Below are 26,844 nucleotides of genomic sequence, written 5' to 3' on the forward strand. Positions count from 1 at the left end.
TCTATGGTACCTATATTGTTTTTACTGTGTATTTTTGCATTTTTGTATTGTACCCCAATATATGCTTTTTAATATTATCAAGTAAAATATTACTACATTTATTACTTGGTGTGTGTCACCTCATTTAGCGCTGCTCACACGCTTTGGCGTAATTTGTTTTTGTTGCACTATATAAGACACTGTTAATAAATAATAATACTGACCTGGGCCCACTCTTGTTTAAGGTACCCAGTAGGGCACATGCCAGCTGTACAAGTGAAAGAAAGCACGCCATTCACATAAACTTTGGGTGAAACACCAGCTACTATTGTGATACATCTTTCCCCTTTGAGGTGCACAATCACCACAATGGAGAGGTATGTTTTTAGAGTTCTCCATTGGCTATCGGAAGCACTATTGTCCTATTTCCGAGGTGGATGCATATGAGCAAGGACTGACACATCTACTAAGATCATCCGGAGACGTGATAATACCACTTAGGGCTTCCTTATACTCCACCATCGGTCGCAGAGGCTGCCTGGTCCCCCTGTCTGTTGGGTCCAGGACCCTGCAGTACCATCTTGATGGCTCCCCTGGGTTAGTGTGCTAAGTCACGTAGCAGAGAGGTTGATACCGCAAGGCTGGCTCCTCCGCAGTGATTGTGAGCTGTGTTCTGTACTGTGCATTCTCGTGCGGCGCATGGCTCCTGTCATTGAAGAGGAGCTGCAGAGCAGGGAGAGTCTCTGGAGACAGCCGAGCACCTCAGGAAATGCTAGACACACCCCTGGAGTGATGTATCAGGGGCCTCTTGTGAGGATGTACTCCTTGCCCCACAAGGCCATGCCCAATTTTCGTCTGCATGTGCCAAGAGGACTTTTTACAGCACTGGGTGTAAAACCTCGGTGCCATCTTAAATAGCAGCTACATGCATTGCCAGCACAAGTGTCCAGGGCACCTTTGCATTGTGATTTAGTGCATAGCAATGTGAATACAATGCATATTTGTGTGGTAAGATACATGGCACGAGTTAGCTGCAATGCCTGTGGTATTCACAAAGGGGGTAGTCGGCATTATATGAGGACGGAGTTACTTATAAAAGTCATAATTGTGCTGGAAATTCCAATGTTTTACAAGTTGTGACAATACTGTACATAGAAAGCAGCGAACATTATAACTAATGAAACCACACTTTGCTTTCGCAAAGTTTGGTCACCTTCAGCTTCCTGGTTTGCTTATACATTTATGTACTCTGCGGTTGGGTGCAGTGGATCCCTTGTGGCACCATATATACCTACTGTACAAAACAATTGAATTAAACCCCTAATTGTTTTAATGTGAATTGCTTTATGTGTAGGAAGCCATCTGTTGCTACTTTAGTAATATACTACTTCTGACTGATAAAATAGACTTCTGAAATACAGTACAGCTTATGGAAATATACTGTATAAGGCAAACTATAAGCAGTAAAAAACTTACTGATACCAATGGCTGCTGTGCTTGCATTACTTGGAGACCGGTTGCTTGCTGACTCTGCTGCTGCAGCTGAAATATATATAAACATAACATGAAACAAGGTAAATTTCAATCATACTGTATGTGTGTAAAGGTTGTAACCTGTCTAGAGTCCTAAATCTCCTTCCACCTACAAATGAGACATTATACAAATAACCAGGGCTGCCAATAGGGGGTGCTGTGGGTACAGCTGTTCTGGGCCCCGGCCTCTGAAAAGGCCCAGGCAGCTCATTTTGCCCACTGCGAACTCTCGCCTGTTAATGTGTAAACAGTAATTACCACATGATTATCCATAAATGAAATAAATGTATTTATTAAACCTATATTGTAGGAGATACTGCAGCTATCTTCTGCATTTATAACAAAATGTAATCACATCACTGTCCCCATACAATGTGACGGTTCTATTAATGGTGGTGTTGGTGGTGATGGTGTTAGCAGCCTCTTGTCTATGGAAAGGAGTTCTGAGGAGTGCTGAGAGCAACTCAGTCACAGTCCCTCCTCATCCTATGGCTCTTGCAATGTGCATGCGTTTTACTGAAACTGTACGTGTGTATTTTGGGCCTAATACACAAACCTGATGGTTTACATATAAATCTGATGGTTAGGAACTGCACATGGGCAGGGCCCATTCTGGCATGTGCGGAACAGGTCCAGTGTGATTGACATGCTGCACTGTTTTGGGGGCGGAACTGGGGTGCCAACCAAGATTATTTTACAAAAAGGGGTTGTGTCACTCCATTTGTAGGCGTGCTGAGCCCAGGGACTGTGTTATCAGACACAGACTTCCTGGACCTGGCAGCGGGGTTCTGCTACAGCTTCAGACATACAGTAGCACTCGGATCACAGATGCTGGCAGGAGACAGACGCCTTCTACAGTATTAGAATATCTGTGGTACAGCATTGGACAGCTGTTTCCCTGCGGCTGTGTAATACCAACCACAGTAGAAAAGAGTCTGTATATGGGGGTGCGGTACGCGGGTCCGACAGTTGGGATTCCGTCGGTCAGTATTAAAGCATTAGAATCAAGACTACCGGTACTCCGACAGGGGGGCAAGCGCATCAAAGCCCCTTGCAAACTTGCTGCACTTACCACAGGTTCTATTCTCCCTCAATGGGGGTCGTGGACCACCACGAAGGAGAATAGCCCGTCAGTTGGAATCCCGACTGTCGGGCATTTAAACAGTCGGGATTCCGATGTTGGTATACTGGCTGTCGGGAGGTCCACCGGCACCTGTGTATGGATAGACACTCCAAATAACAGTTGCTGCATAAATGGTAGAAATAGCTGCTAAATCAATAGGTCAAATACAACAAAAAAAACTAGGGGGTCGTTAAAGGTATTACGCTCTTTAAACACTGGTCACAAGATCAAAGGATTTAAATGTATGTGTAGCATAACACAACCTTAACGATTATTACACAGTACCTGTGGAACCGTGACTTACTCTACTTTATTCATTGGTCATATAAAATATAATTGATTTAATCACTTATAGTCACTTGTAAAGTTGAAGGATAAGGTATGAAAACAGATGTCCAATAGAAAAACAAGATGTACTTAGTACTTCCTTCCACACAAAGTGGGCAAAAAATCCACATGAAGAAAGTGTATCAGGTGACATATGAACCTAAGCAAGTTCCAGAATTTAAATAAAACACTAATGTCTAAAGCATATGGGAGCCAACAAAACACTACTGAGGGTGGATGAACTGATGTTATTGCACATTCCTAATGTGTTAGCAATCTGCCAATTCATCATTTCTACCTGTACAAGTCTCTGCTGATGAATCTGCTGCTGTCTTTGTCTCATCTGTTCCTGATTCAGCTGCACAGTGCTAACAGAGAGCGGAGCTTGGGTGGCTCCTTGTTCCAGGCCTCCTCCAATCACAGGGCTCTGCTGCAAGGGTGGATGGGTGAACCTGGATGAGAAAAACATGCCGTGTAAATCATGTGATGGTTAGACTTGTCTCCAGTAGCTTCCAGCATAATTCCTGTATCAGAGCACATAACATGCCTGTAAGGAATATGGCAAGTCCTTTCCAGAAAAGTGTCACTCATCCACTCACTCACTCCACATGCATCAGATATTAATAAGAATGGTGTCCTTTAATGAAATGCATACATCTGTGCTTCTATTTATAGCATAAAGCATACATGTCAAGCAGTACTGAAAGACTTTAAGGAAAACCATTAACATTACAGTCCGATGAAGTTTAATTACACTGTAGTTGTTTATACACATTATATCAGACAACTCAGCTATTAAATCGTGTCCTCCTTCCCGGTTCTAAATGTCTTAAGGCCCATACACACTAGAAGATTATCTTTCCGTTCTGGCTGGTTGGAGTGAAAATCTGGAAATTTCTGGACACAAATTACAATCAACCGTTTGAGCCCAAACGCTGGAATGGACAAGAGCAGTCATCTGCATAAAGGCCCATACACACTAGAAGATATTGGCATCAATTTCATTCAGAAAGGGGCTTCTAAACGATTGATGGCAATATCTTCTAGTGTGTATGCCTAATATTTTTAACAATGCGCCCCCTCCACCTCCCGCTCATCGTTAACGATATTGCCATCTTCCAGACATGGCGGTCCATCTGCCAATATTGCTCATGCACCCATCGTTCAGTGTGGGTGCACAATATCTTTCATGACCAGCTCAAGGGAAATTGTTCACCAATATCTTTCCTTTTTACATATGTTGTAGTGTGTATGACCAGTTTGTCTGTAGGACCTATCTGTGTCTGTTTTCCATGTTTAGGAGCAAATGGTTAATTGTCATTTGCTCCCAAAAATTTCCAGATTTTCATTCCAACCAGCCAGGTTGGAAAGTTAATCTTCTATTGTGTATGGGCCTTAACACATTACTTAAATTAGGTTTACCATACAAATCTCTTTATACCGGGACGCTCATAGATAACCTGATTAAAACCAGGTGAAATGCAGGCTTGATATCAGCCAGCCACAGATTCTGTGTAATACATTAGTGTCCTGGTTTCTGGGGATAATGTAGTATGGTAAGCCTACTTATATACAGTAAGTTATTGTTCAGGGCAGATCTTCCTCCTGGGTGCCAGACGCGGTCCCGACAGTCGGGATCCCGACATTCATTTACCTGACGTCGGGATCCCGACTGTCAAAACGCTGACAGACAGGTGCCCGACGGCCACCCGCTATTTTCCCTCGTGGGGGTCCACGACCCCCATAGAGGGAGAATAGAATAGGTGGCGAGCATAGCGAGCCACTGTGCCCGCAGCGTGGCGAGAGCAGCGAGCCTGCAAGGGGCTTTGTTGCGCTCACCATGCTGTCTGAGTCCAGGCAGTCGGGATGCCGACGTCGGGCTAATGACTGTCGGGATCCTGACTGTCGGAACCCTATACCACACCCCTTCCTCCTATGACACAGGGCCTAAATCCAATCCTATATGTGTTTTCTGTTCAATAACCATACATTAGGGCCTAATTCAGCATGAGTTATAGTTTTGGAAGAAATTGCAAAACTACAACTCTGTCCGCTAGCATGCGGTGGGCCGCCGAGCACAGTACAAGGCCGTTCCACATGACGAGTCACTCCCTGCGATGCGAATCTGCGATTGCAAAATTTTGCAATCGAATAGCTAATATGCAAACAATTCGCTGAACAGCAAAGCATTCAAATCTTTAGGGTAGGCCCCTGCCTGCGAAGGAAATAGCTGGGCCGTCATTTTCCCCATCTCAGCGGCTGTATGTGAAGTCAAGCAGTCGATACAAACTGCTCCGTAAATGGTCCAGACACGCCTCCGTTGCAAGTACCATACCCCCCCAGCACTGTATGGTTCCCCACTCAAAGCCGCATCGCTGCGGCCAGCAGTTAGACTGCAGTCTCATTTTCCAGAATAGTGATAAATGCTGAATAGCAATTTTTGCTATTATGCGGCCCAACCTCAATCAGGACCTTACTTATTGCTTTCCAGGAGATCACGGGAGGAGGAGGTAAAATTGGAAGAGCTATTACAATGCAGGGGTGGGGTCAATGATTGTGCAATTTCAAATTGTGGCTGCACAATTTTCAAAACACTGTCTTATTAAAAAGTAATAATATTTTGTTAAATATTGTAATTATAGATATTTAAAAATTATGCATTAAATTAGTACTTTTTGTGCAACAACATTAAGTGGGTGTTATTACCACATAGATGAAGCCCTAGCTCTCTTGAAGCAATATTGTTAAGTTAAACCCACCTTCAAAAGAAGTACATGCATTGCTGCACGCATCAGTGACCACAATGCATCAAGATAGAGCATCAGTAGATGGTTACTTCTCCCAACAGTTGGCACAAAAGTGTCTACTCTCTGGACTTCAGGAAAGATCTCTTAACTCGGGACCATGCTGACAAAAAGGGGAGTTGGGAGGCTGCAATATGCTGCACCCTGGTGTAAGTGTTCCCGGTCTTACCGCTGATTACTTGCTGTGGGTTGTATGAAGGCCGTGCCCTGCTGCTGTATATATCCAGTAGGCTGTTGTTGTATCTGTTGCAGCCCTTCCATAAGTGTGGAGCTCGGTGGAGCAGCAGGATTGGCTCGCGTGTTATAACTGAGTGAAAGTAGCACACTCCCACCTTGATGCTGCTGCACTGGCACCTGAGTACTGTACATTGTATACCCATGTGGAATAGACTGAAACAAAACACATAGATATTGGTTACAAAGTCATCCCATATTAATAGTGCATAAATAACTCAAATAACCAGCTGTCCATAGAAATGATCAGTATAAGCATTATAACAATAGAACACATACACAAAGCTAACAGTTTAGCAAAGGCCGAAAACTGAATATATATATTTATGCTAGAATAACATTGATATACCCCCACCAGTTATAACATTGAAACCAATGACAAGAGAAGTGAATAACATTTACTGTATTGCAGGTAAGCCGCCGCATCATGACAGCCAGAACTCATTTCTTATTCTTCTAGATCTCTCTGTTGTCTTTGACACTGTTGACCAAACTCTTCCTATAAAATCCGTATATCTTTAGGACACATCTCTTTCTTTGATCGTGTTTTACCTATGTTATCCCTCTTTCAGTGTTCACTTCTCTAAAACGGGAAGCGGTCATCTATTAGAATGAACTTAGGTCTACAGTCATTAGGTCGACCCCACTAGGTCGACTGGCAGGAAGGTCGACCTGACTTAAGGTCGACATGGGCCAAGGTCGACATGACTTAAGGTCGAATTTGCATAAAGGTCGACATGAGGAAGGTCGACTGGTCATAAGGTCGACATGGGTTTTTCACTGTTTTTTTAGCCGACATGTGCCGACAGGCGGTATTTCATGCCCTACCATCCACTAGGGCGTGGTGAGAGAATAAAATAGTGTGCCGAGCGCAGCGAGGCACCGTGCCCGAAGCATCGCGAGCGATGCGAGGGTCCGATTCTCATTGCCAACTGTGTCCATGTTGACTGTGTCGACATTCGGATAAAAAAACAGCGAAAAACCCATGTCGACCTTATGACCAGTCGACCTTCCTCATGTCGACCTTTATGCAAATTCAACCTTAAGTCATGTCGACCTTGGCCCATGTCGACCTTAAGTCAGGTCGACCTTCCTGCCAGTCGACCTAGTGGGGTCGACCTAATGACTGTAGACCTAAGTTCATTCTGACAGATGTACCGATTCCTCTAAAACTACCTCTTTGCTACCTCTATCAGAGGGAGTACCACAAGGGTCAGACTTAGGTCCCCTGCTTATCTCAGTCTACACCACATCTCTTAGCAAACTAACCAGCTCTTTTGGATTGCACTATCATCTGTACGTGGATGATACTCAAATCTTCCTATCCGCCCCAGACATGGCTCCGTCTGTATTGGTCTATTTCACTGAATGCCTTTCTGACATTTCACCACCTCAAACTTAATATTTCCAACACATAATTAGTTATATTTCCACCAGCCAATAGTTATTACCACCTGATATCTTTATCACTGTTGAACTTAACAATGAACCCTACCCCACAAGACTGCTGCCTAGGTGTGTTCCTTAACTCTGAACTGTCCTTTGTATCCCACAGTTAATAAGTCTCAAAATCATGTTACATACTGTACATATAAAAAAAAAATGTCCAAATCTGATCATCACTATATTGCTAATAATGCACGCTAAACGCCCCATCATCTGAAAATGCAGTCAAATCTGCACGTTCAAGGGGTGGGTTTGATGTCACTGATATTGTTGTCAGTTTGTTTTTCGCTACATTGTTTGTCAGGGAGCACTAATGACATTGTTAACATTATCAGCGGTGCCACAAATCGGGAAGCGGTCATCTATTAGAATGAACTTAGGTCTACAGTCATTAGGTCGACCCCACTAGGTCGACTGGCAGGAAGGTCAACCTGACTTAAGGTCGACATGGGCCAAGGTCGACATGACTTAAGGTCGAATTTGCATTTGTGTCCATGTCGACTGTGTCGACATTCGGATAAAAAAACAGTGAAAAACCCATGTCGACCTTATGACCAGTCGACCTTCCTCATGTCGACCTTTATGCAAATTCGACCTTAAGTCATGTCGACCTTGGCCAATGTCGACCTTAAGTCAGGTCGACCTTCCTGCCAGTCAACCTAGTGGGGTCGACCTAATGACTGTAGACCTAAGTTCATTCTGACAGATGTCCCGATTCCCACAAATCATATAGTATGTACCCAGCATTGCACTGCAAAAACTGTAATCCATGATCTCATTATCTACTGCATTGACTATTGCAAAAATAGACTCACCACTAGGATACATTTTGAATGCAGCTTTCAACAGTTCATCATCTGCTGATCCTCTCTGCCAGTCTCTCAATTGGTTACCGACATTATATCATATTCAATATAATATAGTTTTACTTTTACTTTACACAAGGGCTATTAACTAAACCGCATCAGGATACATCTCTTTGCCTATCTCTAAATATCTTCCTACTAGAGATGAGCGACGGGGCCGAAGATTTGGATTTGTCACTGGGATTTGGATTTGGCTTTGTCAAGCAGTGGTTAAAGGCTTTGGATTTGGATTTTTTTTAAAAAAGGTAAAAAAAACACCCAACTCATGTAATTTTGCATTTTTTTTGTCCCTAGAGTACTAATATTAGTAGTAATATTAACCCCAATAACATTCATTTTCAGCCATTTGCAGACAATTTTGACCACTTTACAGCTCACAATGTTATTTTCATTCAATTTGAGCCAAGGTCTGCCTCAATTCTCAGCCTTTATAGACTCGGCGTCTCGCGAGAATCCGTCACCAGATTGGCGCATTCGGCCGTGATCGGGTTTCAGACCAAAGCCGGAAACTCGCAAGCGCAACTTGCGGGGCTTCGAGCCGGCTGTGTTCGAACCGCTCATCTCTAGTTCCTAATCAACCTCTTCACTATGCACAAGGTCTATGTCTCTCATCCCACTCACAATTAGAAGACTTTTTGGGCAGTACCCACTCTTTGGCACCCACTCTTTGCAATATCCCCTCATATCCATTTCTGTATCACATATAGCCCATGAAGAACCTTTGAAATCTGGCAAAAAGAACACTATATACTATATACTATGCAATAGGTAACACAAATGACCCATCCAGTCTAGTTCAAAGACTAATGAGGAGGAGAACACTGATAGATCCCACCCCTGCCCCCTACATTATCTAGATGTTTAGTTTTACCATCTGCCATTCAGTATAAACTGTACAACTGACCTCATGTGCCAGATCCACTAAGCTTCAAAAAGTGATAAATTGGTGAGTGATAAACTACCAGCCAACCAGCTTCTAATTGCCATGTTACAGTCTGGGTTTGAAAAATGACAGTTAGAAGCTGTTTATCCTTCTCCACTTTAGCATCCTTTGAAGCTTAGTGCATTAGGTCCATTGTTACAATGATTCAACAGTGTACCATGTGGTTAGTCATAGTATTGCAAGCAAAACATAAAGGGTTTGACTTATATACCCAATATTATGGGTTGAGAAGTCCAACTGCATCAATACAGGCAGATGTACACATCATCGACAATTTCACAAATAATTGTTATTCACTTAAATGTACCCACCACGTACCCCGCTTATCGGTGCCCCAAAAAGTATGTAATTTTGTCAACTGTGCACACAACTAGTTAGACATCTCCCAGCCAATAACTACAAATGATCATGTGAATTTCCAAATAGAAACACATACTGTATGCATTTAATAATACATTTAGGGCTATGTCAGCAGCCACCAATGATTTGCTAATGATGTGCTATGATTTTGCCATCAATGGTTAAGATTTGATTTTCTGCCATCGATGACACACAGCCAGTAATATTTAATTTTTTTCCTTGCTCTGTAGCTTAGCTCCACCCCCTTCTCTAAATGGCCCGCTGTCCAGGTTATCACAGAGCGGGGAGGTCCATCTTTAAATAAATCTGTAGAGTATGAAGTGTACAGAAACAGGGTGATCAAACCATAACAAAACAGAACCAATGAGAATCAGAACTTAAGGAAGAAGCCAAACATCAGGTGACACATGACCCATACCTCAGGGAAGTTACCTGTGCTTGCTGAATGCCAGGGTAAGGCTGGGAAGGTGCTCGTATTTGTTGAGAAAATATAGCAGCCTGTTCTATTGTTTGACCCTGTACACAAAACATAAAACAAAAAATATTAGGTAGATTTTAACTGAATGTCATCGTTTTACAACTACTGAGCACAATGTTGAAGATTTGTTTGGGCAACTTCAAAGCTTGTTTGTGGGTTGGTTGGCCTAGATTACCTACAGAAATAAATGGGGTCAGCCCCAGCTATTATGAGAACCCTGCTGCTACCACAGTGGTGGCTGCTCACTTACAGAGACCGGCCAACAGTGTGCTGCACTGCGCTCAGGATGAATGGGGAGATTTATCACTTCAATCAACTCCAAATTGTCATTTCTCAAAAACAGCCTGTAAAATGGAAGTCAAAGGCTGATTGGCTGGTACTTTATCTCTCTCCATTTTTTCATACATCTGTTTTTCATACATCTGCTTCGTCAGCAACTTTTAATTGTCACTATTTTATTAACCTAGGAATGCATGAGCTTTATTCAGAATCAGAAACATCTGCAATTACAAATTACAATTTCAAAACATTTACATATTTGTGAACAAAGTCGTATACACAAATCTCAAGTTGTGACTTCCTCACTGTGTCTTCAACCCACTCCTCTTGTGTAAGGTTCCCATACACGATGCAATGAACTCTGTGCTTTAAAGGTGGCCATACACTTGCCGATCCGGCCGTGCGTTTTGAGCTTAGATAGCATCGCATCACATGCCTTGTGCATGCAATGCGATGCAATAAAAAGCAAGTACAAAAAGTATGTGCAGCACATACTTTTTGTACTGTGCTATGAGATGCCGCTGGAGCGCGCATCTCAAAGCACACATCGTGGCGCCGAAATCGGCACGTCTATGGGCACCTTTAGCACTAGATTGCAAAGCATCTAGTACAAAAAGCATACAATGTGCTACAGCACCATGCATTTTGTACTAGATATGATGCAATCTAGTACTAAAAGCACGGGCTGCACATACTTTATGTGCTGTGCGATGGGATGTGCACGGGAGCGCGCATCTCATCACACTGCCCTATCGCACCATGTATGGGCACCTACACCCAATTGAGATTAGACTGTATTGAAATTAGAAGTACAGATAGGGCAGGCCTTATGCTTGCTGGCGAATCGCCAGCAGCATGCTGCTGGCGATCCGCCAGCAACACGGCGCGCCATCTGACTGAGACGCGCGTGCGTCCCCCACGCACGTGCGTCTCAGTATCCGGGCGGCCGGCGGGCGAGGCGGACGCAATACTGTCCGCCTCCCGCTCAAGGGGGGCTGGGGGGACCCGAGGAGGCTGTGGGGGGGTGCACCTCGTGCGCGCGCGTCCCCTTCCGACACACAGATGGCGCGGGAGCAGGGAATGGCGTCGCCATCCCCTGCAAAGATGAGCCCGGCCCCATCTGTACTGTATGCTGTCTAAGTGAATTTGCATGATGTGAAAAATAACATAATGAAATTACATAACAAATAATGATATTGATTCTATCTATCTATCTACAGTATCGAACGACAGGCAAAACACATTCGATTTGCACTACAGATGGAGGCGGGCTCCCTCTTGCTAGCGAATCGCCAGATTGTCTCCGCTGGCGATCCGCCAGCGGCGAGGCACTCCATCTGACTGAGACACGCGTACGTCTCACACGCACGCGCATCTCAGTTTCCGGGCGACGGGAACCCTGTCCGGCGGGTTCATGCGCGCGTGTCCCCTTTCGCAGATCAGATGGTGGCTGGCGGGGGATGGCGGCTGGCGATTCTGCCGCCATCCCCTGCAAAGACCAGGCCGGCTCCATCTGTATATAGTACAGATCTGTACAATATTGTTTTGTCTGCACAGTCTATTTTTCTATTTGATTTAGCTGCCGCGGGGCTGCGCATCAGTATCGAATCGGCATTGAATGCAGCTGAAAAATGATGTCCATTCAATTTTGAATATTTTATCGAAAAATCGACCAAATCGAACCGTGTGTATGGGGCATAACACTAATGTGTGTAATTTTTATGTTAATTGTTTTGAGCAATAGAGAAGGAACCTCCACAAAAGTTGGGTACCATGCCAGGGGCTGCATGCTTAAATGCATTGATCAATACATGAACTAAAACTACATTTATTAGGTAATATTTATAACGATTTATAACATGTGCAGGCTTCCACATCTCCAGTTTAGTCTCTATTTCTGTAAAACAAGTATAGTGTAGTATCACTTCTTAAGTTCTGTTGCACCAGTTAAGAATTTTCTATCTGATCTCTCAATGAGGAAGATTGGGAGAACATCTTTAGATCCTGTTTCAAGATATCTCGTTGTATAAATCATTCTGAAATGTTCTTCAAGCTTATCCATAGGGCCTACTTCACCCCAGCCAGGTTGCATAAAATTTGACCATCGTCCCCTAACTCCTGTTGGAGAAAATGTGGTAACATTGGGGATATTTTCCACATCTTTTGGGCGTGCCCACTCCTGCGACCTCTCTGGGGGGGAAGTATTTCAGTTAATGAGTTTAATATTAAACCAACCCATTCTCCCTGACCCTGCTCCATATTTTCCCAATACATTTCTCAGCGGCTGACAGGTATATTTTGGGACATGTCCTTATAGCCACCAAGACTATTATTGCTAAACTGTGGAAATCTGATATTCTACCATCCATAGAGGCTATCCGGAATAAGGTACAAAGCCATTTTATCTACGAGACTGCTGATGCCAAGCATTCTTCTACCCCAAACGTAATAGTTATGAAATGGCTAAGCTGGTCGCTTTATAATGAAAAAATGGGCCGCTCGACTATACACAACAGACCTCCTGATTTATCTGCACTAAGTTCTCAATAGACAAATGCTATTCTGTATTGTGAAGATTTAGGGCCAGATTCTCTAAGCTTCAAAAGTGATCAAATTGAGAGTGATAAACAGCCAGCCAATCAGCTCCTGCCTGACATTTTTTTAAAACACAATGGGCAGTATTCAATGAGAACTTTGACGATGTGCAGCGAATCCTGTTTAGGATTCGCTGCACACTCGCCACTGCCCGCCGCGTTCCGGAGCCTTGCCGGCTCCAGTATTCAACGAGTCAGGGGCTCACTGCCCCTGACCGGCGATGCCGCAGGGAGCCTGAGGACGGTGGCAGGCAGGGAGATGGAAGTCTCCCTGCCAGCCCCAGAACGTTTGTGGGGGGGAGGTGGGCTCCCCGGGAGCCAGGCAGCACAGGCTGCCCCCCGGGATAGCCAACAGGGGACCGGGTATTCACTACACACGATCGTGCATATGTAATGATCGGGTGCAGTGAATATATGAATATCTAATGAGCGGCTCGACTCCCGGCCCCTTGCTGGCTGCTGTGTAAAAAAAAAAAAAAAAACATGAATAAAAATAGCATGCCCCTCCTCAGAATAAAATTCCTGATTTTTTAAAACCAAATGTAAAAAACAAAACACTTTATTTTAAAAGTTCACATTCCACTAGCGATTGCTACTCGGTGAATCGTGGCGATAAAAACCTTGAAATGTATTCGCCATCTGGTCATTGAATAGGGTCATTCACCGTTTTAGTAAAAAAAAAACGCACAAAATAGCACAAAATCACCATAAAACATGGCGAATCAGCCTCATTGAATACTGCCCAATCTGTCACGTGGCAGGTAGGAGCTGATTGGCTGGCTGTTTATCACTGTCCATTTTATCACTTTTAAATGCTTAGAGAATCTAGCACAATAATAGATAGAAAAATCTTTTTTTTTTTACATTAAATTTTTATTGTGAAGGGAGGGTGGGGGACCAAAGAAAACAGTAAATGGTAAATAATAATTGACTCACAAATCACATCAGATCAGAATAATGCACTAAAAGTACAGTCTGCATCTGTATAAAACAACGGCTAGATTCTCTAAGCTTCAAAAGTGATAAAATGGAGAGTGATAAACAGCCAGCCAATAAGCTCCTACCTGCCATGTGACCGATTGTGTTTGAAAAATGTCAGAAAGGAGCTGATTGGCTGGCTGTTTATCACTCTCAATTTTATCACTTTTGAAGCTTAGAGAATCTAGCCCAGTGTATATGCTGCACATACTTTTTGTACTAGATCTCATCTCATAGCATTGCAAAACATATGTGATGCGATCTAGTTCAAATTGCAAGCAATAATTGTACTGTGTATTGGCACCTTTAGTTAGAGGCATTTTGGTGGCCATTTTAGTCACGCTCTCCATTTTCATGTTTATACTGTATCATGCCCTTAATGTACTCAATTTCAGACTGCACGCCCTCTGCGATCATACACAGCCAGCTTCTTGCAGCTGCACACCCATTCCAGCCATGGTCTTGACCTCTTGGGTGGACTCAAGTCAGATTTAAGATGCTACTGCCAAAATTTGTACAAGTCCTATGAGGAAAACCACAACTTGAGAGAGAAAAATGAAGAAAATGAGCTAATACTGTGTCAGTCTGACTCTGACTAAGGCCCTGTGTGAGTAAACAGGCAATATATATTTAGCAAAGAGTGAGGCAAAAGCAGTTAGAAGCAGTGGCGGTTTTTACCTATGGGCTGCAGGGCTGCAGCCCCCCAGGTAAAATCTGCCACTGTCTGTGCCTAAATTGAACCAGATGCAGCCTGTGAGACTGCACTGGCTTCACTGTGACTGGCAGTAACTTCCTATTGACCTGCCAGTCACTCAAGGCAGTCCCAAAACAGGCTCTGCGCATTGCGGCAGCCACCACTGGTTAGAAGAATGCAAAATTAGACCTAATCTTCTTTTATCCACCGCCGCTATATTTCACGCTAGTATGCTCTAGCACTAACAATCCAAACTTTATAACCTACTAAAGCTAACATAAAGCTATTGTAAAATGCTGTGAACTGTGGTAGAGTTGGCAATATATATCCCAGCACAATTACACACAAGCGACATACAAGTGTCTCAATGGTGTCAGCATCGTGGGAAAGAAAACCTCTTGCAGGCTTTCCATGGTGTAGGGAAGGTTACATGTCATGTGAGGCTGATTGTAGCAGTGGACGCAGGGCTCGGGAATGCAGGACCACAACTGAGATAATACGATGGACCCGCTGCTTCAATAACTGGACAAATGAGAGCTCTGTTTATTTGTCAGCTATGTTGGTGGCAGCTAGCCCTTGCTCCCCATAGTAACATATGCTTGGCCGCACAATTTTGCTAAGAATTCCCCAAGTGGTCCTTTAGTAGAGGCGAAAGTATATCCCTCTTATTTATATTATAGCACCTACTGAGTCCTAAGTAAGTAATGGATGTATCTTTCCACCCAAACCAACCCATAGATTGTCTTTACAGATATAAAAGTGGCATAATCAGAGTTGTCAGCGGAATCTGTGTTTCCTATTTCAGGCCATGAGTCAGGCTACGAAAATATTTTACCACGTCTGAGGAAAAGACAGCATTATTTCATTACCTTCCTCACAAAACAGAGGGCTTTGTGTCCTCAATAATGAAATGTTTTTACAGTTTTTATTGCTAGACGTGACATCTGGAATATATGTCCTTGCAAATACTTCAGACATGATGTAGGTTATGGAATAATACAAACATTGGGATTGTTATTGTTTATCAAGTAGTGAAATGCAAAGGGGTCAAATCCTGTCACACATTTCTAGATGTTTGTGTAGCGTCTACTCCTGTCTTGTGCATAACCTGTAGTACTACTGGCTACAAACTATAATTAGTTGGGGTTGACAGCAGTTGAAAGGTTAGCATTAGTCCCCTGAGATGTGAAATGAAGCATGTAGCAGCAAAGCAACATTGTTTTGTTTGTAATGAAAATATGGGGAACACTGTTCTAGAAACATTAGCGTAGCAGGGAAGTCACAGTATTCAAGAAACATGTAAATGTATTAATCTATAATGAATCAAAATGGGAAATATTACTGAGGTAAAATAAACACTTAGGGGGTAAATTTACTAAAGCTTCTAAAAATTCAAAATAGGTGATAATGCCCATATCACCCAATCAGATTTTGTCTGATAAGCAGCTAGCCAATCAGCTCTTAACTGCCATGTTACAGGCTGGGTTTGAAAAATTAAAGGTAGGAGCTGATTGGCTGGTTGTTTATCACTCTCCACTTTATCACTTTCTGAAGCTTGAGACATCTGGCCTAGGGTGGCCAATCTGGGATTTGACTCCAAAATGGACTATCCAATTCCGGGATTTCAGGATTGCACAATCTATTGCCGGACAGCGTCTGAGTACCTGCTCAGACGCTGCCCGGCTGTTCCCGACCCAGCGTGAGGCCGGGAGAGGTCGGGAGGTGAGTGGGCTGTGTCCTCTGTCACTCACTGTCGGGCGGATTCCGGCGTCACTGGGTGCCGTGGCGGCGAGCGGGTTCCAGCTTCTGACACTGGAGAGGTCGGGCGCTGAGCGAGTTGTAGCGCTGGGTCACGCTGAGCAGGCCTCAGCACTGCACCTCCAGTGCCGGAACCCGCGCGCGGCGCCTGACCTCTCACTCACCTACACAGCAATCACCTTCATCCAGGGTCACAGCCACCACCTGTGCCACTCAACCGCAGTATGTCTCCACTAAAGTAAGGGGGACAGGGGCGGTTTTCTTTTACGGATGCCAATCCTGGGATCCCAGGAATCCCGGGATTGAGTATTTTTCAATCCCGATTCCCGGGATTGAAAAAATGCCCCGGGATTGGCATCCCTAATCTGGCCCCATGTCTCTATTGTAACCTAGAAAATGATAGACATAATCTGATTATTTGCTATTTGCAACATCAACTTTTAATTTTTAGAAGTTTTAGTACATTTTTGTATGTAATATAGGACACCACCACTAATGTAGTGCATATATATTTGCTCTAGTTAGGTAAATTTACTGGACCAAATGGTATGCTCATAATCTGCATGTGAGTTATTTCATGCAAACACATATACAATATGCCCTCACAGACTTATAGATTTGTACCTAAAGGCACCAAGACACAAGCCAGGAACTTGGCAGGACAATACAGAGAAGTATGCCTGAGCACACACGGAGGGGCCAGAACCCACACATCAGCCCACTCAATATTATCACTAAAAACATCTTAACGCACAGCTGGAAAACGTTTTTAGTGCATCTCTCATTATTATCTTTGCTTTGAATTCTTACAGAAATCTTGCAGAAAATTAGGTTTACAAGAAACTGTTATTTAGGATACACAAACAAGTTACTCACATAAAATAAATGTAATACATATGTATACCCCTAAACATTACCACATGTTACCCTATATAAGTCAATTTATAATGAAGACAGTGATGGAATGGTGGTAAAACATTTCTATGATCATTTGAAGTTCTATTTGTCATATGCCTTATTATGGTAGTGAAATGCGTATTTGTCTCTGTGATTCCCATTATTTTATCATTGTTGGCTCATGCATGGAAGCCGAATACATTTGCTTCCAGTTCCACTGATTAAACCAAACTAACAAAAATATTTTGACATTCTGTTAAAAAGGTATGACTTGAAAGAGATAATTAGTTGCAACAATAACTTTTATTTTTTTCTGATAATATCAAGGAGGCGCTAACAGTACAGATATAGATAGCAATGGTGTCAAAACAATGCTACAAAAATAGGATTAGTCAAAAGTCATAGCATCAGCTTTTGCCGCTGATATTGGTGTTATCGCTGATGGTAACTCCTTATACGAGAATAATCACCCAAGAAGAGTCATTTCCATTTTTTTCTGTTAATAGGACTAACGGCGAGATGTACTAAGCTTAAAAAAATATAAAATGAAGTGACAAATCACCAGCCAATCAGCCCCTAACTGTCATCTTCTAAACCAAATCTGTAAAATGTCAGTTATGAACTGATTGACTGGTACTTTATCACTCTTCGTTGTATCAGTTTTCAAGCTTCGTACATCTGGCCTTTAATGTACTTTGATATTAAAACTGGAATCTGTTACATGTTTATAATACAGCAGTTATGTAAGAGCTGCTTTAAACACATTAATGTCCGAGTTGTGATGTCATATCAGTGATAATTAGGAATACTTATATAGTGTAATCTTTGAAATAAATACAGATGTGCGCTGACCCTTGTGTTTTTTTGTTTTTGTTTTGTTTTTCTGTTTTGGAAAGCCAGTCTCAAGTGTTTTGTACTGGATTCATTTTTGGATTTTAAAAAAATTGATAAAAACAGCTACAATCATGTACAGTTGTGTCCTCCCTCATCCTTAATGGATTCTGCCATTCACAGCAATGTGATTATGAAAATATTGCACGGCAGGTGTATAAAAAGGGATTTTTGTAAGAACTTACCGTTCGAATCCCTTTCTCTGATATGGTCCTGGTGACACAGCTCAACATTGGGATGTAGGAGGGTCCGTATCCTAAAGCTTTTGGAGGGTAGGCTCCTCCCTTCTGCATCCCAGACTCCTCAGTTCAATCTTTCAAAGCCACTGGAATACATTAACTCCGTACAAACGCCTGCACATATTATATGCACAATTTCAAAAATAACTTTTCAACCATATATAACATGAAACATCATGAACACTGGCATACTTACTGAGCGTAAGGGAGGGATCGCTGTGTCACCAGGACCATATCAGAGAAAGGGATTTGAACGGTAAGTTCTTACAAAAATCCCTTTTCTTCTTTCAATGGTCCTGGTGACACAGCTCAACATTGGGACGTTCCAGAGCCGGTCCTTTGGGTGGGTACGCTCAGGTCTGCAGCTCTCATCACTGCTTGCCCGAATGATGCGTCCGCCGACGCGAACTCATGGAACCTATAGAATTTGGCAAAAGTGTGAACAGATGACCAAGTGGCGGCCCTGCAAACCTGCTCAGCTGTGGCCCCATGTCGAACCGCCCAAGAGGTGGCGACCGACCTGGTGGTATGCGCATTAATCCTGGCCGGCACAGGCCTACCAACCTTAGTATATGCAAAGGCAATAACAGAACGCAACCACCTAGCAATGGTCTGCTTAGAAGCAGGCCAACCAATCTTGTGCACATCATACAAGACTAGCAAAGTGTCAGTCTTCCTGACACCCTTCACCCTGTCCACATAAATGCGCAAGGCGCGCACAACATCCAAATTCCTCAATTTGTCCCTTTTTCTTGAACCCTCTGGGGGTTGAAACATAGGCAGAACTATCTCCTGATTTAGATGAAAAGCAGAGACTACTTTTGGCAAAAATTGGGGTACTGTTCGAAGAACAGCCCTGTCATCATGAAAAATAAGAAAAGGAGACTTGCATGACAACGCTCCCAATTCTGATACTCTCTTTGCTGACGCAACAGCCTACAAAAATACAAGCTTCCAAGTAAGGAACTTAAGGTCAGCCGACCTTAGTGGCTCAAAAGGTGCCTTTTGAAGACACTCCAGTACCAGCGATAAATCCCATGGAGCCACTGGTTGCTTGTAGGGGGGTTTCAATCGTGAAACCCCTTGCAGGAAAGTTTGCACCTCAGGTAGCAAAGCTATCCTTTTCTGGAAATAAATCGACAAGACCGATATCTGTACCTTGAGTGACTGAAGGCTTAACCCAGACGAGAAGCCATCCTGTAAAAACTCCAGCAATTTAGAAAGTCGAAATCGCGATGTTTGCGACTTCTGCCTTTCACACCACCTAATATAGGTCTTCCAGACCCTATAATAGTTAGCCGAAGACACTGACTTCCTAGCTTTAACCATGGTGTTCTTCAAGATGGTGGTCTCAATAGCCAAGCCGTCAAATTTAGCCGAGCTGAATCCAGGTGTAAGAACGGCCCTTGGCTTAACAGGTCTGGCCTTAGAGGTAGACGCCACGAGTCCACAGACAATCTCTGAAGCCTCGAGTACCAGGACCCTCCTTGGCCAATCTTTGGCCACTAGAATCACCGGAATTCCTTGGGACTGGACTCTTTTTAATACCCTCGCCAGCATTGGAAACGGCGGGAAGACATAAAGCAGATTCCCCTCCCAGGGGATAGTCATTGCATCCACTGCTTCGGCTCGTGGATCTCTCGTCCTGGCATAGAACCTGGGCACCTGATGATTGAACCTTGATGCCATCAGGTCCACATCTGGAGTTCCCCACTTCAATATAAGCTGAAGAAATACCTGTGGGTTCAATCTCCATTCCCCCTCCAGCAGCTCATCCCTGCTCAGGAAACCGGCTTCGATATTCTCCACCCCTGGGATGAATATCGCTGACAACGCTGGAACATTCAGCTCCGCCCACAAGAAAATCCGGGAAACCTCCCACATGGCCAGCTTGCTGCGTGTGCCTCCCTGGTGATTTAGGTATGCCACAGCCGTGGCGTTGTTGGCCTGAATCCTCAAAGGAAGGCAGTTCCAGGATGTTGATCGGCAAGGCAGACTCCTCCGAGGTCCATAAGCCCTGAAGGCGTAGGTCAAAAACCACCGCCCCCCAGCCCCTGAGACTGGCGTCGGTAGTCACTACCAGCCAGTCCCAGGACTGCAGAGACCGACCCCACTGAAGGGAATCCACCTGCATCCACCATTGCAGAGAAGACCGTGTCTCTGGAGACAACACTATGTGCTCTGACTTCATGGTGTGAGTATTTCCTGACCAAGACGTCAGAATGTCCCACTGAAACACTCGAGAGTGGAACCTGGCAAACTGTAGCGTCTCGAAAGTCGCCACCATTTTCCCCAACAGTTTGAGACACCTCCAAACCGATGGACTCTGAGGCCCCAGGATCTCCCGCACTAAGGTGGCTATGTCCCTGGCCTTTGTTTCTGGCAGAAATACCCGATGTAGATGGGTATCCAGGACAACCCCCAGGAACTGGATTCTCTGTGATGGCACAAGCTGAGACTTTTGTAAGTTTAAAAGCCATCCGTGAGTCTGCAAAAAACTGATGGCCTCTGCCAAGTGACTCTGCAACTTCGCCGCCGACTCTGCTTTGAACAGCAGGTCGTCTAAATACGGAATCACCGTGATCCCTTTCAGACGGAGAGCAGCCGCCATTACAGACATAATTTTGGTGAATACCCTTGTCGCTGTGGCCAGACCGAAGGGCAACGCCTGAAATTGCAAATGGAGATATGCGTCCTGAACATCCATGGACGCCAAAAATTCTACCTGGTCCAAGCTTAGCAGCACAGATCATAGAGATTCCATCTTGAAATGGTCTACCCACAGATGGAGATTCAAAGACTTTAGATTTAAGATTGGTCTGAAAGACCCGTCTGGCTTGGGCACCAAAAACAGTGTGGAATAAAAGCCTTTTTTCCACTCCACTCGAGGGACCAGGATCACCACACCCTTCTCTAAGAGAGATTGAGCCGCCCCCAAAAGAGCAGCCGGGAGCCGAGACTCCTTTGGTAGTGGTGTAGGAATGAATCTTCTCGGAGGAAGACCTTTGAAAGGAATTCTGTAACCCTGGGATATAGGGGGAAATTTACCAATATGAAAAACCTAGTTTTTCGTATTGGTAGTTTCCCTACGACTGCATACGACTGTTTAAGTCGTATGCAAAGTCGTGTTCCGGAGGATCAGTTACAAAGCAGTCATATACGACTGCTTTGTAACCCTCCGATGGTGTAATGATTCGTATTAGCGGCCGTATATACGGCCGCTAATACGAATTATTTCTAGCAGTCTGCACGGATCAGTCAGATCCGTGCAGGCTGCAAGGTGTAAAAAAAAATAGAAAAAATAAATAAATAAAAAAAAAACCGGCGTGGGGTCCCCCCCACAGCCGAAACCAGCACCAGGCTGAAGGAGCCGGGGCCGGTAATTAAAAATCAGGGAACCCGACAAATAGGGGTTCCCCGATTTTTAACAACCAGCCCCAGGCTCCAGGTCCAGGGCTGGTTCCCAAAATACGGGGGACAAAATGAGTAGGGGTCCCCCGTATTTTAAGAACCAGCCCCAGGCACAACCAGCCGGCAGGGTAATGTCACAGCCGGGGGACACTTATAATATAAGGTCCCGCGGCCAAAACATTCTCCCTACCGACCAGTCAGCCTGGCCAGGGGCCCTGGGGGAGTGGGGACCCCCCCAATGAAGGGGTCCCCCCCCTCCAGGACTTACCTGACCAGGCTGAAGCCTGGTGCTGTCCTCGATGCCCCTGGGCGGTGGGCATCGAGCTGATAAATGTAGTAAAAAAAAGATGAACCTATTGTTTTTTACTGTGGCACTACAAGTGCCAGCAAGCCTCCCCAGCAAGCTGGGACTTGGAGAACCACAAGTCCCAGCCTGCTGGGCATTAAAGGGCCCGCTGGCACTTGTAGTTCTACAGTTAAAAAAATAGTGCACAAAACACACTGACACACTTTTAAAATAAAACTTTATTACACACAAAGCCCACACATACTAATACTTACCTATCTTCTTCCCATAGGTCGCCCTGGTCCTGTGTCGGCGTCTTCTGGTCCTGTGTCGTCTTCTTCCTCCATGTCGACGTCGCTGTCGGCGATGGTGTCCCCGTCCGGATCCGACGAAATCCATTTGGGAAGCTGTGGAAGGAAACCATACTCACCTGTCCCAGCGCGACGTAGTCCAGGTAAGGGTCTTTGCAAAAAAACAAACCGACACCCCGAAACCAGACCGGACTGACGGAGACGCACGTGTGTTTGTTTACATCGTGCGGCTCCGCCTCCCGAATGCCGCTATTGGCCGCCTTGCGGCCTAGCGGCTCCTGATTGGCCGCTAGGCCGCAAGGCGGCCAATAGCGGCATTCGGGAGGCGGAGCCGCACGATGTAAACACCGTGCGTCTCCGTCAGTCCGGTCTGGTTTCGGGGTGTCGGTTTGTTTTTTTGCAAAGACCCTTACCTGGACTACGTCGCGCTGGGACAGGTGAGTATGGTTTCCTTCCACAGCTTCCCAAATGGATTTCGTCGGATCCGGACGGGGACACCATCGCCGACAGCGACGTCGACATGGAGGAAGAAGACGACACAGGACCAGAAGACGCCGACACAGGACCAGGGCGACCTATGGGAAGAAGATAGGTAAGTATTAGTATGTGTGGGCTTTGTGTGTAATAAAGTTTTATTTTAAAAGTGTGTCAGTGTGTTTTGTGCACTATTTTTTTAACTGTAGAACTACAAGTGCCAGCGGGCCCTTTAATGCCCAGCAGGCTGGGACTTGTGGTTCTCCAAGTCCCAGCTTGCTGGGGAGGCTTGCTGGCACTTGTAGTGCCACAGTAAAAAACAATAGGTTCATCTTTTTTTTACTACATTTATCAGCTCGATGCCCACCGCCCAGGGGCATCGAGGACAGCACCAGGCTTCAGCCTGGTCAGGTAAGTCCTGGAGGGGGGGGACCCCTTCATTGGGGGGGTCCCCACTCCCCCAGGGCCCCTGGCCAGGCTGACTGGTCGGTAGGGAGAATGTTTTGGCCGCGGGACCTTATATTATAAGTGTCCCCCGGCTGTGACATTACCCTGCCGGCTGGTTGTGCCTGGGGCTGGTTCTTAAAATACGGGGGACCCCTACTCATTTTTTCCCCCGTATTTTGGGAACCAGCCCCGGACCTGGAGCCTGGGGCTGGTTGTTAAAAATCGGGGAACCCCTATTTGTCGGGTTCCCTGATTTTTAATTACCGGCCCCGGCTCCTTCAGCCTGGTGCTGGTTTCGGCTGTGGGGGGGACCCCACGCCGTTTTTTTTTTTTATTTATTTATTTTTCTATTTTTTTACACTGTAGCCTGCACGGATCTGACTGATCCGTGCAGGCTAAAACGCAAATAGAACAGGAAAATGGTGTTCTATTTTCCTGTCGTATTTGCGTGGGTGTTTCACACCACTAAGCAGCCGTATTGTCAGTACGGCTGCTTAGTAAATCAGAAACCACCATTCTTTTGAATGGTGATTTCTGTCGTATCCTATCGATGGTGTAGGGCATTCGTATTTGTAACTACAAATACGAATGTTCCATCTTTAGGACTACGAATTGTTGTATTTTTGGGATTGTAAATCCCGAAAATACAAATTCGTAAAAAAAAGGTGTATTTCTCCCTACGAATACACCTTTTTTCTACGAATCCATTTTGGTAAATGTCCCCCAGAATGTCCAACACCCAAGGATCCCGGCCCAACAATGCCCAAGTGTCCCTGAACCATCTCAGACGCCCCCCCACTCTGACCACCGTCGGGATAATTCCCGGGTAGTCATGCTGAGGGCTTGTCCTCACCTTTGGTGCTTGGTTTCTTATTATAGGAACCAAACTTTGACTTAGGGGCCTTGCCCCTGGAGGACTGAAATTTTCCCCTAAAGGACTGTCCACGAAAGGACGCACCCCCTCTAACGGGGAGAGCCGAAAGGACGGCCTAAAAGCAGAAAACCTTGAGGCCTGTTTTGCTGCAGGAGCCGGCAGGAAGGTACTTTTGCCTCCTGTGGCCTGCTTAATAATCTCTTCCAGCTCTGAACCAAACAACAGCTTTCCTTTAAAAGCTAAAGCTTCTAAGGCCTTTTTAGATTCATTATCCGCTTCCCAGGCCTAAGCCACAGCACTCTCCTGGCATTGACGGACACTGTGGAAACTCTGGAAGCCATTTTGAGAGCTTCCTCCTCAGCCTCAAGCACATACTCCGCCGCTGCTTTAAGCTTCTCAGCAAGCAGCAACACACATGGGTCAGCATGTAAAATTGTACACAGGTCATTGGCCCACACAATCATGGCCGTAGAGACCCAGGCTGATGCTATAAGATGGCGTACCGTGAAGCCTACCCCCTCAAATATTGCCTTGAGGTTACCTTCCAGCTTTTTGTCTATGGGGTCCTTAAATGCTGCCCCCCCCTGGACAGGTAGCACTGTGGCTTTAGAAAGCCGAGCCACAGAAGCATCCACCACCGGAACTTTTTCCCAGAGGTCTACATGAGCCTCAGGCATGGGGTATAGACTTAAGAATCTCTTAGGCATCTGCAGCCTTTTATCGGGCGTTTTCCAAGCCCCTTCCAATAGATCCTGTAAACCTTCATCCGCAGGGAAGGTAACAGTCTCCTTTCACTGCCGTTTAAAAACACCCTTTGCAGGAGTTTTATCCTCCACAGACAAATTCAAAGCCTGCTTAACAGCAGTAATCAAGTCCTCCACCCCTGAGGCTGAGGACTCTTCAGAATCATCACCCTGATCCCAGGGAATGTCTGTGTACTCTCCCTCCTCATTAGCAACAAGCAATAGCACTGACCATTTAGGGGTCCCCACCGTATCACCATCAAATCTGTCTAACAAATCATTAAACCTGCTGATCCCCTTAGCAGTATCCTGCATGACCTGTAAGAAGCCAGGATCTGCCTTAGTCAGAGGCAAGGAGCCAGAGGACTGCTGAGATGATGACATAGGTCTCGGGGAAGCTACCAACACATCACTCTGTTTGTCCAGCAATTGCACTAAGGCATTAACAGACCTGCCCAGGGCACTGGCCCACGCAGGTTCCGATTGCTCTACCCTCTGGGGTTCACTCCCCATGGGTCTCACAGCAGCGCAAGCAATACACAAGCCCTCCTTGGCCATATGCTCAGGGACAAAATTCAGTGTACAAACACTGCAAGCGCTCAATGCATTAAGGGCTCCCTCCCCCAAAGCCTCAGACTGTTGCTCAGACATGATGTTCTACAAATAACACAGTCACAGCGCACACTATACAGGCGTTTTATACAGAGCCAATGTACTCAGTCACTTATCTGTCTGAAGCGTTCACAGTGGGGAAAACGATGCCCAGGAAATCCAATCACTCTGCCAGGATCTGTCAGCCAGCTCAGCTCTGCTGCAAGCATTCCGAATGGCGCCAAAACAGAGTGAGGGAAGAGACCAAGTCCCTGCTGCTGCGGGGTCCGTGGCTTTTGGCACCAACCACCCCCAGACAGCCGCTCCCACTGCAGGATCTCCAAGTTCCAGTGCCTCCCCCTCTGCTGGGGACCACTTGGAACATGCCTGTAACACACTGCTGTTCTCTCATATAGGAGCTTAGTGTGTAAGCTCCGCAGAAAATGGCCGCCGCCATCACGGAGCGCCTGTCCCCCATGATCCCCACCTAGCGTGAAGCCGGTTTCAGAGCGCTCCGGAGCCCAGGCAGCTTCTTAATAGAAGCTGTAAGCGCTGCACAGCGAGACCAGACAGTGTCTCCCCTGTGCACAGCGAGCTGACAGGACGCGCTTCTGTCAGCTCCTGCTGCGCTGTCAGTGTGAGGATTCAGTGAGAATCCTCACACTGTGCCTACCTAGCTAGTGTAAAAGTTAATAAAATAAAAAACTCCTAACTAACTCTAATCCTTCGGCTGCTCCGGCAGCCCTTTAGAATAGCACCTACTCCAGTGGGCACCTAACACGAACTGAGGAGTCTAGGATGCAGAAGGGAGGAGCCTACCCTCCAAAAGCTTTAGGATAGGTGCCTGGCTCCTACGGACCCTCCTACATCCCAATGTTGAGCTGTGTCACCAGGACCATTGAAAGAGAAATAAATAATAGGAATACTTTGGTGCACACAGGCCTACGACTATTCGCTTCTGGGCATGAATATTCGCTGCCACAATGCGTACGAACATGCAAACGCATCACAGCAAGGATTAGGGAGGACATAACTGTAATTTCGATCTAATATTTATTTACAGATTACTATATACTCGATATATATCGACTTAAGCAAATTTGAGTCCCAATGTTTCCCAATAATATTTTAGGCGATAATATTAATAATCATAATAATAATAATAATAATACTAAAAATAAAGATGATAATGTAATATATTTTCATAAGTCTCTGCATGCAGGGACTGTTCACAAGAGCACATTTCCTGAAGGTGACAATGCTCTCAGGATTATTTCTGATCTG

The 26,844-nt window shown here is 45.2% G+C and overlaps 1 protein-coding gene across 4 annotated transcripts in view; it reads right to left on the reverse strand.

Moving 5' to 3' along the window:
• The window catches only part of MED12L (mediator complex subunit 12L), a 458,604-nt gene that overhangs the window by 17,566 nt on the left and 414,194 nt on the right, over positions 1-26,844 (reverse strand). For 2 of the 4 annotated variants that reach the window (XM_083177937.1, XM_083177938.1), the window contains exons 40-43: positions 10,048-10,131; positions 5,936-6,156; positions 3,261-3,414; positions 1,456-1,521 (exon numbers count right to left, since the gene is read on the reverse strand). In XM_083177937.1, the coding sequence (XP_083034063.1) occupies positions 1,456-1,521; positions 3,261-3,414; positions 5,936-6,156; positions 10,048-10,131 (525 nt within the window). Of the gene's footprint in view, positions 1-1,455; positions 1,522-3,260; positions 3,415-5,935; positions 6,157-10,033; positions 10,132-26,844 lie in introns of those variants that run through there. The other 2 variants (XM_083177939.1, XR_014471810.1) reach the window with 2 other exon arrangements.

Source organism: Crinia signifera, chromosome 3 (genome assembly GCF_055691185.1).
Source record: "Crinia signifera chromosome 3, ASM5569118v1, whole genome shotgun sequence".
Classification (NCBI taxonomy): Eukaryota; Metazoa; Chordata; class Amphibia; order Anura; family Myobatrachidae; genus Crinia; species Crinia signifera.